This window comes from Babylonia areolata, chromosome 13, assembly GCF_041734735.1.
Source record: "Babylonia areolata isolate BAREFJ2019XMU chromosome 13, ASM4173473v1, whole genome shotgun sequence".
Lineage (NCBI taxonomy): Eukaryota > Metazoa > Mollusca > Gastropoda > Neogastropoda > Buccinidae > Babylonia > Babylonia areolata.
The window spans coordinates 38,682,438-38,701,066 of NC_134888.1; the positions used below are offsets into that span (position 1 = coordinate 38,682,438).

Sequence of the window (18,629 nt, forward strand, 5' to 3'; positions counted from 1 at the left end):
GTCTATCTATTTATAGATACATTTTATGCCCATCTAGGTTATATGAATACCCAAACAACAATAAAAAGAAATAGAAAAAATCAACAACAAAATAAGTGGAAATAAATAAATTATGTACAAAAGTATAAAATGAAGTGCGCACATGATTAACAAAAGGTTTGATTAAAACAATATTACTGATATACGGCGCCTTTATACACACATACATCTCAAACACGAAAAATTGAGGCACGCTGAGAAAGTGAGAAAAAAGAAAAGTAGACGATCACATGCAAGTAAGACTTGCATTTATGCTCACATAATTTACATCTCGGACATAAAATGCAGCATACGAAAGTACATCTCAGACACAGTCCAGTCAGTGCATTTTACCTACTTTGCTAACATAAATTATATTGTCAGACCGAACCAGTTTTCCAGGTAACAGTTCTTGCGCTTAGAGCTTAGAGCTTGGTCTCCGACCGAGGATCAGCGCTATGTAAGTATCCACATCAATCAATCAATCATTGCAAATTGTGGACTGTAGGCTCTGGGAGATATGAAAACTGGTCGAAACTTCTCTCTCTCTCTCTCTCTCTGAGGAAGGTGTACAGGGGGAACAGGACAGGACAGGGTTCGGACGGACGGTAGAGTGCATTGTGTAAGGGGTATGGGTAAGAGTAGGACTGAGAGGGGGATGGGAGGAAAGGGGGTATTGTAGGACAGGGGAACGTTTACTGGGAGGGATCGGTGGCGGTAGATTAGGGGAGGGTGTTTACTGAGAGGATTAAAACAGGAGGTGGGCTGGGGAGGGGGCAGGGGGAGGGGGAGAGGGGGGTGGAAGAGTAGGACAGGTGGAGGGTTACTGGGGGTGGGGTAACTGCGGTTACGTACAACAAGCATGGTCCCGGTCACACACACTTAAATCAAGGACATGGTGATTTATCTCCAGTAGACTGAAATGAAAAATTGAGCATATTGATAATCAAATATCCTGCATAAAAATGTATCCAACATACAGGCATACAGCCCATGAAAACCAAAAAGTCTTTCAGTCCCCCCCACCTGTCTCGGAACAACCCCCGCCCCGCCCCCCGCCCTCCGTTCCCCCCACCCCCACTACCTCCCTCTAAATTTGTATTGCATTTGCTCGCGTTCGCGCATGTGTAAGTGTGTGTGTGTGTGTGTGTGTGTGTGTGTGTGTGTGTGTGTGTGTGTGTGTGTGTGTGTGTGTGTGTGTGTGTGTGTGTGCGTGCGTGTGTGTGTGTGTGTGTGTGTGTGTGTGTGTTGATAACGGCAAGAAGAGGAGGAAGAGAGATACAGGAGAATCAGAAGAAAACGTGGCAGAATTCGTCGATTTTGATCACTGTAATGTGCATTGTCGCATACCTCCTGGAGCTGCGCTCTTGGCTTTGCTTTGTATCTATTGTTTCTATGGCGCATTTATGTATGTAACCGTATTTGTTCCTCTTTTGTTTATCTAACTATCTATCTATCTATCTATCTGTTTGTTTATTTTTTGTTTATCTATTTATCAATCTAGTTGTTTCTTTATTTATTCACTTCATGTATTTGTCTGCTTTCATTTATTTATCTGAGCATTCGTTAGCACTTACGTTTTATTTGCGTATCTATATATCCATTTGCTTCGTTAATTGCAGGTCTGTCCCGCGCGATATATACCCGGAAGACAGGTACCCGCCCTACTGTCAAGGGTCGGGGTACGTGAGCAGTCTGCAGGTCGCCAAACGGGTGGTGGAGGTGTCACCCGATATTCCCTTCTTCTTCCTTGAAGACGTCTACATAGGCATGTGTCTTCAGCGTCTCGGGTTCCAAGCGAAGGTCTTTGACAGGTTCAGATTTGGCCCCAATAAGAACCCATGCCAGGGTCAGTCTCCAGATGTGCCATCTATCCACCAGGCTTTGCCGAAGAAGATGTTGCAGTTTTGGAAAGCCAAGTGTCCTTCGTAGCTAACTGAGTTTTCCGAACTTAAAAAAAAAATTTCAATAAATAGTTATCAAGAACAGTGGCTTGAACTGTATCTGATTCTTTTTTTTTATGAAAAGAAGGCGGAGGAAGAGGAAAAATGTTAGAGATTGGAGGAATTTAAACATTATACTTATATGAATGGAACATAAATTACAAACATTCTATTCAGCAATAGATTTGGACACGTCACAATGAATGTCAACGTAATGTTGTTCTAATTATGTCATTTAATACAATCCTGTTGTAATTTTCTAAGCATAAAATGTTGGTGACACCAGCAGTATTTTCTATGAATTTTCCATAGATTTAAAAAAAAAAAAAGTCGTTTTAGATAACGGTGATTTATATTCTTGTTTTTATGGCGTATATATACATATATGTAACCAAATTAGACTGCTTTCCAGTCTGTGGCAGCCTTCTATAGGCTTTTCTTCTCTTTATCATGCTTCTCCTGATGAAGGCCAAGCATAGGGCGATAGTTTGAGCAAGAAAAATAAACTCCGTGGGAACATGACCAGAATGTTTGTATTTGCATAATATATATATATATATATATATATATATATATATACAGAGAGAGAGAGAGAGAGAGAGAGAGAGAGAGAGAGAGAGAGAACGCAAGAATTTTATTGTATAGGCCATATGACCCGTTACAACAGATCGTGCGGACAATGACATAGTGAACCTTTGTTATAGTAGACTATGAACATGAAAAAAAAAAATTAAAAAAAGCATAAACGACGTCGGTTTGCATAATAAATGTATCTTCCAAGGTCATGAAGGCAATGCTTGTCTTGCATCAAATGCTGAAACCTAGTCATCGACGGAAAAAGCGTGTATTTTTTTGGAATATACTTCTGTCGTAAGTCATTCAGTTCTGTGCAGTGGAAAAGAAAATGCAGTTCCGTTTCTATAGCATTGTGGCAGAATGAACATGTGAGATCTTGCTCTGATACAGCAGTGTAACGTTTTTTGTGTGTCTGTAGTTCGGATATACCTAATCTAAATCTTATCAGGATGTCACGGATATATTTGTTCGTAACTGTAGTGAAGTAAGCTTCCAAGGATACTGATGTTTTGAACGTGTGGTAAACACTAAATCTAGTGCTGCTGCTGGCATGTTCAGTCCACTTTTGGTAGTAACAATCTATCAGTCTCTGTTTGAAAGATCCCAGGAATATACTTTGATTTGCCACCCCCTGATTTTCCCATACAAAGCCAAAACCTGTCTCGTATAAAGTTTTATAAACCTGTGTTACCCAGCAAATTTTACCATCATTATGAAGTGATAGGAGCATGTTGTATGCTTTACGTGGAAGTCTGGAATCATCTAGTGATGTTAAACGTAACCAGTATTTGATGCAAGCGACATAGGTAAAAACATATAAAGGGTAACGTCCAGTTTCGCCGTACACCATGTCGTTTGGGTTTCGGGGGCCGACATTTAGCAATTTCTTCAATGCAAAGGTGTGAACATTTTCCACCGCTTTCTGTTGTTTTAAACCCCATATTTCTGCACCATATAATAACATTGGCTTAATTTATGTGTCAAAAAGTTTTACAAAAATGGTTGCTGAACAATCTCCTAATCTCCAAAGGGTTCTTTATATCAATGACCCCTTTTCTCGCTTTACAAGTTAAGCCACTGACGGCTTTACTAAATGCTAATTTTGTTGAAAAAATCATACCTAGATAGTTATAGGAATTTACCACTGACATTACCTGCCCTTTATAGAACCACATTTCTTTCTTTGCCATGTAACCCCCCTTTCTGAAAATAACAATGTTAGATTTGTGAAGATTTACATGAAGTCCTAGCTCATCTAATTTGCATGCAAGTACATTTAACTGGTTTTGTAAGCCTGTAACCGTGTCTGATAGTAAAATAATATCATCTGCAAACAGTAAAATAAAAAGTTCAAGCACATCGGGGGAAAGTTGTATACCATGTTTTCCATTCTTAATGATGTCCTGAGCCAGTTCGTTAATGAATAAGGAGAACAAAATGGGACTTGTTATTTCACCTTGTTTTTAACCCTTAAGACAATGAAAAGCTTCTGAAATCTGATTTCCAATACGAATGCGGGCCTGAACAGTTGTGTACATGCTGTTTAGTGTGTTCAGTATATTCCCTTTTACTCCTAATTTGTGTAAAATGGGCCACAATTTGCAATGAGAAATAAGATCAAAGGCTTTCTTAAAATCAATGAACACAACATGCAATTTTTTTGTTTTTCAATAGATGTTTTTGAATCATAGCAAAGAGCGTGAAAATGTGGTCAATTGTAGAGTGATCCTTTCGAAAGCCTGCTTGTATCTCGCCAAGAATATTTTTGTCTTCTACAAAAGCTGACAATCGTTTATTTAAGATGTAACTAAAAATTTTGCTACAAATATTTAATAAGGAAATACCTCTGTAGTTATCAGGATCGTGTATATTTCCTGTCTTGTGTATTGGGTGGAACAGGGCTTCTGTCCAAGCTTCTGGATAATGTCCAGATGAAAAGATACTATTAAATAAATGGACGAGAAAATCTGTTACTCTGCCACGTGTGACTGCGGTCTGAAAGATTTCGGGGATAATACCATCAATACCTGCTGCTTTATTATTCCTAAGGTGGTGAATGGCCTCAGTTACCTCCTCTGCAGTTATCTCGGCGTTCAGCCGTGTAACATCATCGTCACAAACAGTAGCATCAGCCGGAAAAGCATTGATTTCAGACTCCTCTTCTTCCTGCCCACCTTCTCCACTACCAAAAACATCTTTAAAATGTTGAACCCAGATTTCCAGTGCAATTTTCCCCATCTGTGTCGTTTTATGTGAAAATTTCTTAACACAGCGCCAAAATTTCCCAGAATCATTAACATTGTTTGTAAGTTCGTCTCTGGCTTTTCTTTTGAATTCCTTTTCTTTATCGGCCAACAACTTTTTTTATAATTTTTGCGTGTGTCACAATACGTCCTTCTGTCGGGTGAAGACTGGGTACGGCGACAAGTTCGGAGAGCGGACCGAGTGGTCCTCCTCATCTGTTTACACTCTGCGTCAAACCACGCACTCCCCTTTCTCATATTTCCTCGCACTGTTTTTTTAAAGCACGAGGCGGCAGAAGTTAACATGTCTGTAAAAATATTGACGGCTTCATTTATATCTTGGTGCAGCAGACGATCTGCTTCAACTAGTTTTTGTACATTCTCAGGCCGTTCAAGATTATGTAACAAGACGTACTCTTTGTCTTCTGACCATATAAGTTTGTCGAAACAAGAAAAGGTTTCTTCCCCATGTTCAAAATTTTCTGTACAATAAACATGACAGATTATCGGCATATGCTTGGACTCAATACGTTCCCCAACATACATCTCACGAGATAATGTACAGAGTGAATGTGAAAACAAAAAGTAATCTTTAACACTGTTGCCAGTAGAAGACAAGAAAGTATAGCAACCGTCTTTGTCACCTTCAGTTGTACCATTTAAAATGTGTAGGTCGAAACCTGCACACAAGCATAGCAGATTTTTTCCGTAGCTATTGAGATAATGATCATGAGAAAACCTACGAAAGCCGCGTGGTATTTGATTCCGTCCAAAGGTGATTATCATTTACATTATCATTATCGCATCCCCCCTGTACAGAGCGGAGAGATCAACGTCAAAATGCCAAGGAATTTTGTTTGCAATTCTGGCATTTAAGTCTCCACATATGATTAACTGTGCATCAATATTACATTCTAAAATATCTAGTAAGGTACGCTCCAGCATAGAAATACCATCCGCGAATTCACTGTTAGTATAAAATGGGCTATCAGTAGGGTTCAGGTATACGCAAATCATGAAAACATCTGTATCAGTTCCAAACAGTTCATTGGCCAACTGTAGAATTATTATATTGTTATATGGTGTTGACACTTTTCTAACAAATTTCATCAATTCATTCCTAACGAGAACAATCACTCCTCCACTGTTTCTTCCCTGCTTTGAAAATTTTTGAGCTGGTGCAATATGAGGGGTGTGGGAAGGGAATGCTGTTGAACAAAAGCTATGCATAAACGTTTCAGTGAAACAAATAAAGTCATAATCCGAAACATAGGACAGGAAAGAAGGATCATTTAGTTTGGAGGCAAGACCTTCCACGTTCCATGCCAGTCAAGTCAGCTCACCTGAGGACTGATTTACACTGTCACTGACTACAGGGTCACGGCCTTCACGTCATTTCTTTTTCTTCCCAGCTTTGGAGTCCAACTGCTTTTTAGAGCACGAAGGGGTCAGCCAGTCTGTCGGAAGTCTTGCCTGAGTGTTACGTGTCTGTCTGTCTGAGTGAGTTTGTTGTGAGTTGCTGTTTGTTGGTGTCCGTGCAGCGCCGCTCTGCTTTCCTTGCACGGACATCACGGGAGGACTGCTGCCACTTCGGTGCGCTGGGGAATCCCCTGTTCTCTTCGCCGTGCTGTTAGGTGCAGGCGTACTTTTCTGGTGCGTTCGTCCTTTTCCACTGTCATCGCATCTTGTTGAGGACGGGCGGGAGGGAGAGGGGTTTCCCGTGCAATCTTGGGTGGGAGGGGAGAGATGGGGGGTCGTCTCCTCATTCCTTGTCATCGCAGAAAGTACTTGGTCTTGTGAAGTATTTCCTGCGTCTGGTGTCACGTCTGTCTTTGCCGCGTCTTCCGTGTTGGACGGCACCGGGTCTGTAGACAGCTGGCCTCACACACAGCAGGAGAGGGATGGAAGCTCGGTTCTTGCTGTTCTGCTGCCAGGGTCAGAGGACTGCTTCTCTCGGGTTCCCTTCTTTCCGGAACATGGTGATGATCAGGCTGATGGCTGCTAACCTCATGCTGACCACTCTCCATAGTGGCGTGACGGACTGGTTGGTCTGTTTGTCCTGCAGAACCTGACAGCACGCGACTGTAAAGCCTCGTGCCGGGAACAACGGGCACACGGTCGGGACTTGGAGTCTGATCGGGGTGGGGCTTGGGGGGTTGTAGTTGGTCAGTGGTTGGGATTCGGTCATGAGAATAATCGTGATCGTTACGATGTCTTCCGTCTGCGTGTGTCTCCGTGTAGTTACCTCTTCCATCCCGGGGATCTCTGTGACGTCTGTCTTCCCACTGTGTGTACCTGGAGGGGGCTTGCTCTGTAGATGATCTGTGGTAACCTCTATCGTACCTGTCGTCTGGCTCCCCGTGTTGGTCACGGCGGTAGGTGTGCTGTTCTGTCATTTTGAGATGGCCCCCTACGACGATCCTCTATTTGCAGTCTGCCCCCTCTGAAGTAGGCAATTCGTCCTTGCTGACGGTGGAACTCCACTTCTTCCCTGTGGCGTGGAGTGAGATCTGCTGTGATCCTGACGTTGTCTCTTCGTAGACGATCCCTGAGATCTCTGTCAGTCAGGATTTCCATTTTGTCTCCCCACCTGTGCATACAGACTGTCAGTGGGCGTGGCGAATCTCTGTTTGTTCGATGGCCTCCAATACGATACGTTCTTTCTACATCGTGCTTGTGCCATGTGCGTGATGATGAATGCTGGTTGAGGAGATCCACGACAGTTTGGGTGCTCTTCTAGAAATCTTCCTGGTCCTGTTCTCTGACACCGATGAACTTCAGGGTGCACTGACGGGAATCTGTCTCTAATCCCTCCAGTTGCCGTTCTACTCTGTCTAAGCGCTCACCTAAGTGGCTCTGGTTGTGCCGAAGTTCACTTATATCTTCTCTATCATGCTGAACCCATTCCTGGAGAGTGGACATATCAGAAGCCAGACGATCGAAAGCCTGTTCGAGTTTTCTCATCTTTTCGTCCATTGGTTGGCACAAATCATCTGCATGGGTTTGAAGAAAGTGCATAAATGTGGTGTGTCGGTGGTCAAGGGAAGCCTGCACTTGTTGCATCACATAGGACAAATAGTCGTTGTTGTATGTATAGTCACCGTTGTTGTCGTGGGTTGCGCCATAGGTGTAGTCTCTGGGGCCTGGGTTAGTCTCCACGTCGCCACACACTAACAAGAGTAGTAGAAACAGAGTGTACAGCGCAGCGACAGTCACAACACCACACCAGTTTCGTACCTCTGTTTTCAGTAAACATGGCTGGGTGTGTCGTCCGTTTTCATGTTCACGTCTCCGCTTTTTGAGGGAAATTTGCACAGTCACACCATAAAACTGTCCGATTTTATGTCTGTGGGCTTCTGCTGTTGTTGGCATCGTGATAATACCATGTATTAACTTCTTGTAATTGCTGATGTTGCTCAAATGCCTAGAAAAATAAAACAGAAATAAAATTCTAACACTGACAGAAGAAGAAAACACTTCTTGCCACTCCTAAGAACTTGAGTTCTTTTCTTTGCAATGTTCAGAGTTCACACAGAGCGCTGCACGGACACGTCTGCTCTCCTCGACGTTCAGCTGTGAACCTATATATATATATATATATATATATATATATATATAGAGAGAGAGAGAGAGAGAGAGAGAGAGAGAGAGAGAGAGAGAGAGAGATGCCCATGTATACCTACTCGTCTTAAAGGTCCTAAACACATGGTTTTAAACTTTAAAGGGTCAAACAAAAAGGTTTTGGAATGCGAAATCATAGGTTATCTAAACTCATAAAAACAATATATAATACCACACACACTTATGCTGATTTGCTCATATTTAACACACACACACACACACACACACACACACACACAGGGCGCGCGCGCGCGCGCACACACACAAACACACACACACACACACACACACACACACACACACAGCAGCGGATTTTATTTATTCCTTCATTTATTTATTCATTCATTTATTCATTCATTTATTTCGCTGGCTGGGCCACGTCCATCGTATGGAGGAGGGTCGAATCCTCAAAGAGCTTTATGGAGAACTGACGTCAGGCAAGACAGACACTGTGCTTCAAAACGCCTACAAGAGGGGTTTAAAGGCTCTCCAATTTCACACACAGAACTGGGAGGAGCTCACAGATGACCGCTCCAGCTGGAGGTGCACTCTGACCTGCTCTATGCCTATCCTCCCCTCTATGCCTATCCTGCCCTCTTTGCCACCTCCACGTTAATTAATCTGCCTCCTGCCTCTTCCACTATCCTCGCAACCTCCCGCCCGCTACCCCATACCTGTCTTACCTGCACCCTGTCCCGGGCCTCCTTGGGATTGCCCAGTCCGTCCACCCCACCTCTAGACTACCTACCCCCCTCACCCCTCATATTCTGCCACCCCTCCCCTGCCCACCTTCCTCCCCCCCCATCCCCATGTTATACCAGTGTTGTACAAATCTGTTCTAATACATAAGGCCTGTATCTATTTAGTAAAATATTTTTGATAATTCCCAGTTGATCATTTTAACCAGCTGAAAGAACAACACACAACACGATCATTTGATTATGTTGCCCAACAAACTTTCAAATTACCTCCCTTCTCTCTCTCTCTCTCTCTCTCTCTCTCTCTCTCCCTCCCTCTGTGTGTGTGTGTGTGTGTGTGTGTGTGTGTGTGTGTGTGTGTGTGTGTGTGTGTGTGTGTGCACGTGTGCGTATATATATATATGTGTGTGTGTGTGTGTGTGTGTGTGTGTGTGTGTGTGTGTGTTTCAAAGCAAGTATGTTGTGTCGCATATCAGTCAGTCTGCACGCTTGGCACCTTGTTGAAACTGGAAGTGAAACTGACTTCAGAGAAAGGACTACAAGGCTGTACAGCAATACACACACATGTTACAGCAACATATCGCTTCACCACACTCATAAACCGTGCAAACCGCCAACGCGAGTGTGCTAACATTTGATGTTCTCTCTCTCTCTCTCTCTCTCTCTCTCTCTCTGTGTGTGTGTGTGTGTGTGTGTGTGTGTGTGTGTGTGTGTGTGTGTGAGAGAGAGAGAGAGAAAGAGAGAGATGCTTCCAAGCCACGGATGTTATTTTATCACACATACACAAAACGAATAAAAGGCGACCCATCAGCATGTATCTCACCACTATTGATTCTCATCACACTCTTCATCCTTCAGTCTCAGTACAATGTGATCACTGAATAATATTGTGTTTGTGCGCAAATTCTCTAACCAGACACATTTAAAATCAGGGCAAAATCTGCTTTTATCAAACTGAGCTGGTGAATCAAAATATTTCCGCTTATTACGATTATCTGCCTGTACTCAAAAAAGAACTGCAGAATACAAGAAGATGAAGCCAGCACAAATATACTACATGAGGACATGCCAAAGGAACTGAAACCTGTCAAGATACCGCTGACGGCAACTGCTTATGGAATGCTGTGTCCATCTTACTGATACTCATACACGCACATGTGTGTATGCTTATTAATATACATCCCTCTGTATGCACACGTGTGTGACTCACATAAGGATGAGAACACGTTTCAGCAACATTTGCATTTGTATTTCTTTTTGTCACGACAGATTTCTCTGTGTGAAATTCAGGCTGCTCTCCCCCAGGGAGAGCGCGTCGCTATACTACAGCGCCACCCATTTTTTTGTATTTAAAAAAATTTTTCCTGCGTGCATTTTCCTATCAAAGTGGATTTTTCTACAGAATTTTGCTAGGAAAAACCCTTTTGTTGCCGTGGGTTCTTTTACGTGCGCTAAGTGCATGCTGCACACGGGACCTCGGTTTATCGTCTCATCCGAATGGCTAGAGTTCAGACCACCACTCAAGGTCTAGTGGAGGGGGAGAAAATATCGGCGGCTGAGCCGTGATTGGAACCAGCGCGCTCAGATTCTCTCGCTTCCTAGGCGGATGCGTTACCTCCAGACCATCACTCCACATACAAGTCAGATCAGACTTAGTTGGTACAACAAGAAAAAACTAAACTGAATGCACTAATACGAACGCTATGACACACTAACACGTAAGCCTCGCTAAATTTCTGTGGAGCATAAGCTCCATATTCTATGACCCAGCCATCCGAACACACTTCACCCAGGCAGCCGTCGCTCAACGTTTTTTTGTTTTGTTTTTTTGTTTTTCTCGAGGCCTAACTAAGCGCGTTGGGTTACACCGGAGATTAGAAAAGAGAGATAAACCACTCGCGGCAGGCCCCTTCTTACTGTCTATAACAGTGCTGAAGCCGTTTTGGGGCACACACGCAGTGCGGAAGGGTGGGGGTAAATCACCCTCTCCTTCCCCACCTGAAGGAAACTAGTCGGTTCTGACGGTTCAGCTGCAGTAAAGCGAAAGTTAAGTCATGCCTGGTATTTCCCACGTGTAGTAAGATTCGCTGTATACAATGAAAACCGATTCATTTTTGCTTGGTTTTTAGCACGTTTGCATCTGCTTGAATGCAGATAATATAAAAAGAAAATAAAGCAGCTCCCCCCACCACCAACTCCCCCCCCCCACCCCCACCCCCCCCAGCGCAATGTTGCACATGAGAGAGACAGTTGTAAATTATTGAACTGCGTTTTCGTAACGCTACTTTTTCTCCACACTTTCTGGTTTACATCACCATTTCTTCAACAACAACAAAAAAAATATATATATATATCAAAACATAAAACACATATTCAGCTCTGTCTCTCTTCTAACATCTGTCTATACATACATACATACATACATGAATACATACATACATAATTTCATATAGATCTATCAGTATGTAAATCTAAATCTATCTATATGTACATAATCATATATATAATTCATATATATACGAACGCTTCATGTTGCCCGAGCAGACCGTTGTATTGTGCTCTTTCTCTCTCTCTAAGTCTCTGTCTCTGTCTCTCTCTCTCGGGAGTTTTACATGGCTGTTAAAAGCATCTACGATTCTGTACTAGTATGTGTTCGTGACAAAGGTATTTATTCAGACTTTTTTCAGTGTCCAAGAGGGGTTAAACAAGGTTGTATGCTAAGCTCACATTTGTTTTCCTTTTTCATCAGTGAATTGGCAGTGGAGTTATCAAAGAAGGGGAGACATGGAATACAAATGATACCTGGCGCAACAGATTTGCTCTTAATGCTATTTGCTGATGATGTTGTTCTCTTGTCTGACACACCCATAGGGTTACAAAATCAATTAAATGCCCTTAAGCAAGAAACAGACAGACTACAACAAACAGTGAATCTCGATAAGACCAATATTATAGTTTTCCGCAATGGAGGTCATCTTTCGACTCGTGAAAAATGGTGCTGTGGTGATAGGGAAATAAAAGTAACCAATACATATAAATATTTAGGAATGTTATTCACAACAAAATTGAGTTTGACATCTGCGTGGGATGAAGCAAACAGAAAAGGGAAAAAAGGTGTAATCCAAATTATAAAATCACTCAGGAGACTGCGTTCGACTGACGCTTTCCCTTAGTTTGGGCGGGGCAAAGGCAGCTCATGAATAATGAATGCGTCTCGCGGCGCAGGCTGCCTGGCTTCAGCAATTTCTGCAAGTGGTTTATCTCTCTTTTCTAATCTCCGGTTACACTGCTGGTCAGGCATCTGCTTGGTAGATGTGGTGTAGCGTATATGGATTTGACCGAACGCAGTGATGCCTCCTTGAGCTACTGATACTGATACTCAACGTTAAAGTTCCTAAGTGACCGAACGCAGTGATGCCTCCCTGAGCTACTGATACTGATACTCAACATTGAAGTTCCTAAGTTTCATAAACCAGTCAAGTGTCCCACCATCTTGAAGTGGCCGTCCTCCCTTTTATCACCCATCACCGAGAAGACTACGCTATTCCAGTTCAAGACCAATGGCCCCAGATCGCCCCAAACGGACTCGAAAAGTAGATAGCCCTTCGCCTACAGACGCTGCCTGTCTGTGAAGCGGATCTGGTGCCTTTGGACTTCAAGGCCAAGATGGCAAATCTGTTCCCGGACCTCAAAGAGTTACGGCGAGCTTGACAGATTTCATTTGTTTGTGAATTCATTTGTAAAATGCATTTTCGTGATGGCAAAAACTGAATCGTATGAGAGGGGACAAACTATCTCTTAAAGCGTTTAAAATGCCATATAGTCTTTATTGTACATGAGTATTAAAATTCACTTGTGTTTAGGATAGTATGCGATTGTCTGGGACAATCAAGGAGTTGAAATAGTAGCTTTTTGAAAAGTTTTAAGCAGAGAGTTGTTAATTGCAGACAGTCAGAGTGGAATGACCACATTCAAAACAGTGATCAAAACTCCAACTAGTATTGAGCCATTTATTTCAATGGATACACATATATCAAACATGCTCTAACAAAATTTAGATGCGGTATGTTGTGCATTCAAGGCGATATGGAACTGATGACACCCAATTTTCCTATATTATTTGTGTAAATCTACTTCCCATTAAGAAGCACACAGTGTCTTGGAATGCACAGCTTTTAATGATTTAAGTAAAGAACTGATTTCTCAGTTGTTCGGGACGTCCACACAAGAAATAATCTAACTTTGTTACTTTCATCTGTGAATGACAACATTTCTAAATATTTAGCAAATGTCAAACACTTTCCCATCCCGTCAGAAGGGGCAATGGCCCATCTGTATAAATCATCTGAAGTATAAAGCATCTCTCACCTGCCAACTGACGATCAACTATGCATGTATATGAAGGGGAACACCACACAGGAAGCTGTGATTTTTTGGGTCATGTTATCGTCCATATTTAGGTAAGAAAAATGCACCAAACATTCTACCAATGTCCAGTGAGTAAGAGGAAAAAATCTAGTACAAGTCACAAAGACGAGTTAGTGTCCTGGAACGCCTGTGTGTCGTCTGTCATCTGCTTTCTCTGCATGCTGTTGGGACTACAATGCATGGACATAGAACTGAACCCTGGTCCGTTTGCATCTAAAGACCTCTCCAGCTGTCACTATTTCATGGAAAAAAATAACGTAAGGGACACATTGATGTGACATTTCCCTTTTGCATGGGCTGATGGCCCTAAGAAACAAAATCTGTGTCAGTGTCAGTGTCAGTCTCTCTCTCTCTGTCTCTCCCTGTCTCACATGGATATATATATATATATATATATATATATATATATATATATATATATATATACATGTATATATACATACATACATATGTACATACACTCTAATGCGCACCCACGCACACACACACACACACACACACACACACACACACACACACACACACACACAGGTAAAGAAAAACATCGTTTTTGAAGATCACCTAGTCCCTGGCAGATGAAGAACGACATGGTAATGCCCACATTTAATTTGTGCACTTTTTTCTCTGGATGTCAGATTACACGCACATCTGAAAGAACACGAAAAGAACTTATATTACATACATTTGTCATATTCTGGAACCATCATCAGTAAAAATGAATTCAGCCCTGCTACTCATAAACCCACAACAAGGTGAAGAAAAACGCTGTCCAAACACCTTGATACACGTATACATAAAGGATTATATATTCGCAACATTAAGAAAAACATTCATATCAAAGGCCAGTCAAAAGAGTTCTTCCATGAACAACAGAATAACTCTGTCAAAAACAATGCACACATATCAAAAACATTCACAAGTAATAAAACAAAATACATAATTGAATCCAAAATTAAAAAAACAAAAACAAAAACAAAAACAAAACCCCCAAAACCACTATCGCAAGCAAGACAAAAGTGTTACATAATTGTGATTTCTGTTCCCATAACTCTAGAGCAGCAGAAATTCCCATTGCCGTTAATAATGGGAGGAGGAGAAGTTGAAAGTAATCCTGACAATGATAACGACATCGACATCCTATAATACTAATAATAATTACGATAATAGGCAGGGAGGGAGGGAGGGGTGAAGGCGGACAGGGTTCCAGGAAAGGAGCATCAAATACATGTCATACTGAGACAGGGTTCCAGGAAAGGAGCGTCAAATACATGTCATACTGAGACAGGGTTCCAGGAAAGGAGCATCAAATACATGTCATACTGAGACAGGGTTCAGGAAAGGAGCGTCAAATACATGTCATACTGAGACAGGGTTCAGGAAAGGAGCGTCAAATACATGTCATACTGAGACAGGGTTCCAGGAAAGGAGCATCAAATACATGTCATACTGAGACAGGGTTCCAGGAAAGGAGCATCAAATACATGTCATACTGAGACAGGGTTCAGGAAAGGAGCGTCAAATACATGTCATACTGAGACAGGGTTCCAGGAAAGGAGCATCAAATACATGTCATACTGAGACAGGGTTCAGGAAAGGAGCGTCAAATACATGTCATACTGAGACAGGGTTCAGGAAAGGAGCATCAAATACATGTCATACTGAGACAGGGTTCAGGAAAGGAGCATCAAATACATGTCATACTGACACAGGGTTCAGGAAAGGAGCATCAAATACATGTCATACTGAGGGTTTCTGGAAAGGAGCATCAAATACATGTCATACTGAGACAGGGTTCCAGGAAAGGAGCATCAAATACATGTCATACTGAGACAGGGTTCAGGAAAGGAGCGTCAAATACATGTCATACTGAGACAGGGTTCCAGGAAAGGAGCATCAAATACATGTCATACTGAGACAGGGTTCAGGAAAGGAGCGTCAAATACATGTCATACTGAGACAGGGTTCAGGAAAGGAGCATCAAATACATGTCATACTGACACAGGGTTCAGGAAAGGAGCATCAAATACATGTCATACTGACACAGGGTTCAGGAAAGGAGCATCAAATACATGTCATACTGAGGGTTTCTGGAAAGGAGCATCAAATACATGTCATACTGACACAGGGTTCCAGGAAAGGAGCATCAAATACATGTCATACTGAGACAGGGTTCAGGAAAGGAGCATCAAATACATGTCATACTGAGACAGGGTTCCTGGAAAGGAGCATCAAATACATGTCATACTGAGACAGGGTTCAGGAAAGGAGCGTCAAATACATGTCATACTGAGACAGGGTTCAGGAAAGGAGCATCAAATACATGTCATACTGAGACAGGGTTCAGGAAAGGAGCATCAAATACATGTCATACTGACACAGGGTTCAGGAAAGGAGCATCAAATACATGTCATACTGAGGGTTTCTGGAAAGGAGCATCAAATACATGTCATACTGACACAGGGTTCCAGGAAAGGAGCATCAAATACATGTCATACTGAGACAGGGTTCAGGAAAGGAGCATCAAATACATGTCATACTGAGACAGGGTTCCTGGAAAGGAGCATCAAATACATGTCATACTGAGACAGGGTTCAGGAAAGGAGCATCAAATACATGTCATACTGAGACAGGGTTCCTGGAAAGGAGCATCAAATACATGTCATACTGAGACAGGGTTCAGGAAAGGAGCATCAAATACATGTCATACTGAGACAGGGTTCAGGAAAGGAGCATCAAATACATGTCATACTGACACAGGGTTCAGGAAAGGAGCATCAAATACATGTCATACTGAGGGTTCCTGGAAAGGAACATCCAGTACATGTCATACTCAGTTGTGATAAGAGTTTACAGAGGTTTGTTTATTCCTTTACTCACACTTTCGTCACCTTAAACATTTCCCACTGCATTCGGACTTGCATCTGTGTGTGTGTGTGTGTGTGTGTGTGTGTGTGTGTGTGTGAAAGTGTGTATGTATGTGTGTGTGTGTGTGTGTGTATGTATGTGAAAGTGTGTGTGTGTGTGTGTGCGTGTGTGAAAGTGTGTGTGTATGTGTGTGTGTGTGTGTGTGTGTGTGTGTGTGTGTGTGTGTGTGAAAAAGAGAGAGAGAGAGAGAGAGTTTGTGTGTGTGTGTGTGTGTGTGTGTGTGTGTGTGTTCGTACCTCCTCCTTCACTTAGTATCCCCGCCCCCCGCCACCCTTTGGCCTGTACCCTGTACCCCCTCCAATGTTCGACCCTTCTCCTGTTCGACTGTCATCAAGCATTCCCTCCCAGCACCTATTGGCAGTCTCATTGACGTCCTCCTCCCACACACCTTCATACCCATGCCCCATCCTATGTTTACACACACACACACACACACACACACACACCCTGACAAATCATGTGCCATCTGAAAAAAAAGAAACCAACAAAAAACGTGCGTGTAAAAGTGATATGGAGGAATGTTACAGAGTGCAAAAGCCTAGAGGCTAAAGCGTTGGACTTTCAACCTGAAGGTTTCGGTTCGAACCTCGGTAACGGAGCCTGGAGGGTAAAGGGTGGAGATTTTTCCTATCTCCCAGGTCAAAATATGTGCAGACCTGCTAGTGCTTGACCCCCCTACGTGTGTAGAAAATTAAATGCGCACGTTAAAGATCGTGTAATCCATGTCAGTGTTCGGTGGGTTATGGAGACACGAAGATAACCAGCATGCATCAACCACGACATAGTCATCGGCAAGTCGACGTTGGTCGTGTAACGGAAAGAAGAAAGAAGAAAAAAAAGAGCAAGCACATTCCACTTCAGATTAAACCACCAGCAAAATGTTTGTTGTTGTTGTTGTTGATGATGTTGTTGTTGTTGCTGCAAATGATGTAATAATGTAACCACTTCGTGTTAAAACAAAACCCACTGGGCATGCATATCATTTCCGTGCATCAAACTGCAGTACACCACTTCAGCATTTTGTGACGAGTTGTATACGAGCGATATTATTGCCGGCGTTGTTTCGATCCCTGTCTGTCACGTTACAGCCTTACCACAATGTGCCATTCGCTCGGGGTGTGTGTGTGTGTGTGTGTGTGTGTGTGTGTTAAAAATTAGTAAGTTAGCATGAGTGTGTGTGGTTTCATATATTTCTTACGTGTTGAAATAACCTTTGATTTTGCATTCTAAAGCGATTTTGTTTGACCCTTAAGTTTAAAGCCGTGTGTTTAGGACGTTTAAAATGAGTTTGTAACATGGGTACCTATGTATGTATGTATGTATGTATGTATGCAAGAACAAACAGTCAGGTCATGTTCCCACGGAGTTTATTTTTCTTGCTCAAACTTTCGCCCTATGCTTGGCCTTCATCAGGAGAAACATGATAAAGAGAAGACAAGCCCCTGATAAGGCTGCCACAGACTGGAAAGGAGTCCAGTTCGATTACATATATGTATACGTACGCCATAAAAACAAGAAATATAAATCACTGTCATTTTATACGACTTTTTTTGGGGGGGGGAAATCTATGGAATAATTTTTAGATAATGCTACTGGTGTTACCCAACATTTTGTGCTTAGAAACTTTCCGCAGGGTTGTACTAAATGACGTAATTTTGAACAACGTTATGTTGACATTTATTTTGACGTGTCCAAATATATTGCTGAATGGAACTTTCGTCATTTATGTTCCAACCACATAAGTATGACGTTTAAATTCCTTCAGTTTCTTACGTTTTTCGTCTTCCTTCTTATTTTCTTAAAAAAAAGAATGATATATTTCAAACCATTGATCTTGATCACCATCTAGTGAGGAAAAACAAAGCAAAAAACGTTCAGCAGACTCGCTCAGCTACGAAGGACACTTGGCTTTCCAGAACTGCAGCATCTTCTTCGGCAAAGCCTGGTGGATAGATGGCACATCTGGAGACTGACCCTGGCATGGGTTCTTATTGGGGCCAAACCTGAACCTGTCAAAGGCCTTCGCTTGGAACCCGAGACGCTGAAGACACATGCCTATGTAGACGTCTTCAATGAAAAAGAACGGAATATCGGGTGACACCTCCACCACCCGTTTGGCGACCTGCAGACTGCTGACGTACCCTGCCCCTTGACAGTAGGGCGGGTACCTGTCTTCC

General features: G+C 42.4%; 2 protein-coding genes and 1 pseudogene across 4 annotated transcripts in view; 1 reads left to right on the forward strand and 2 right to left on the reverse strand.

Annotated features, from left to right (window-relative positions):
* Positions 1-2,483, forward strand: part of LOC143289266 (beta-1,3-galactosyltransferase 5-like) — a 29,104-nt gene extending 26,621 nt beyond the window's left edge. For all 3 annotated transcript variants that reach the window (XM_076598262.1, XM_076598261.1, XM_076598263.1), the window contains exon 5: positions 1,641-2,483. In XM_076598262.1, the coding sequence (XP_076454377.1) occupies positions 1,641-1,950 (310 nt within the window). In that variant the 3' untranslated portion in view covers positions 1,951-2,483. The remainder of the gene's footprint in view (positions 1-1,640) is intronic.
* On the reverse strand, positions 2,285-7,176 carry LOC143288763 (uncharacterized; annotated as a pseudogene).
* An 11,167-nt stretch (positions 7,177-18,343) lies between these two features.
* LOC143288764 (beta-1,3-galactosyltransferase 5-like) overlaps positions 18,344-18,629 on the reverse strand; it is a 12,887-nt gene continuing 12,601 nt past the window's right edge. The window contains exon 5 of the mRNA XM_076597391.1: positions 18,344-18,629. This exon is cut by the window's right edge and continues 24 nt beyond it. Within this exon, the coding sequence (XP_076453506.1) occupies positions 18,344-18,629 (286 nt within the window).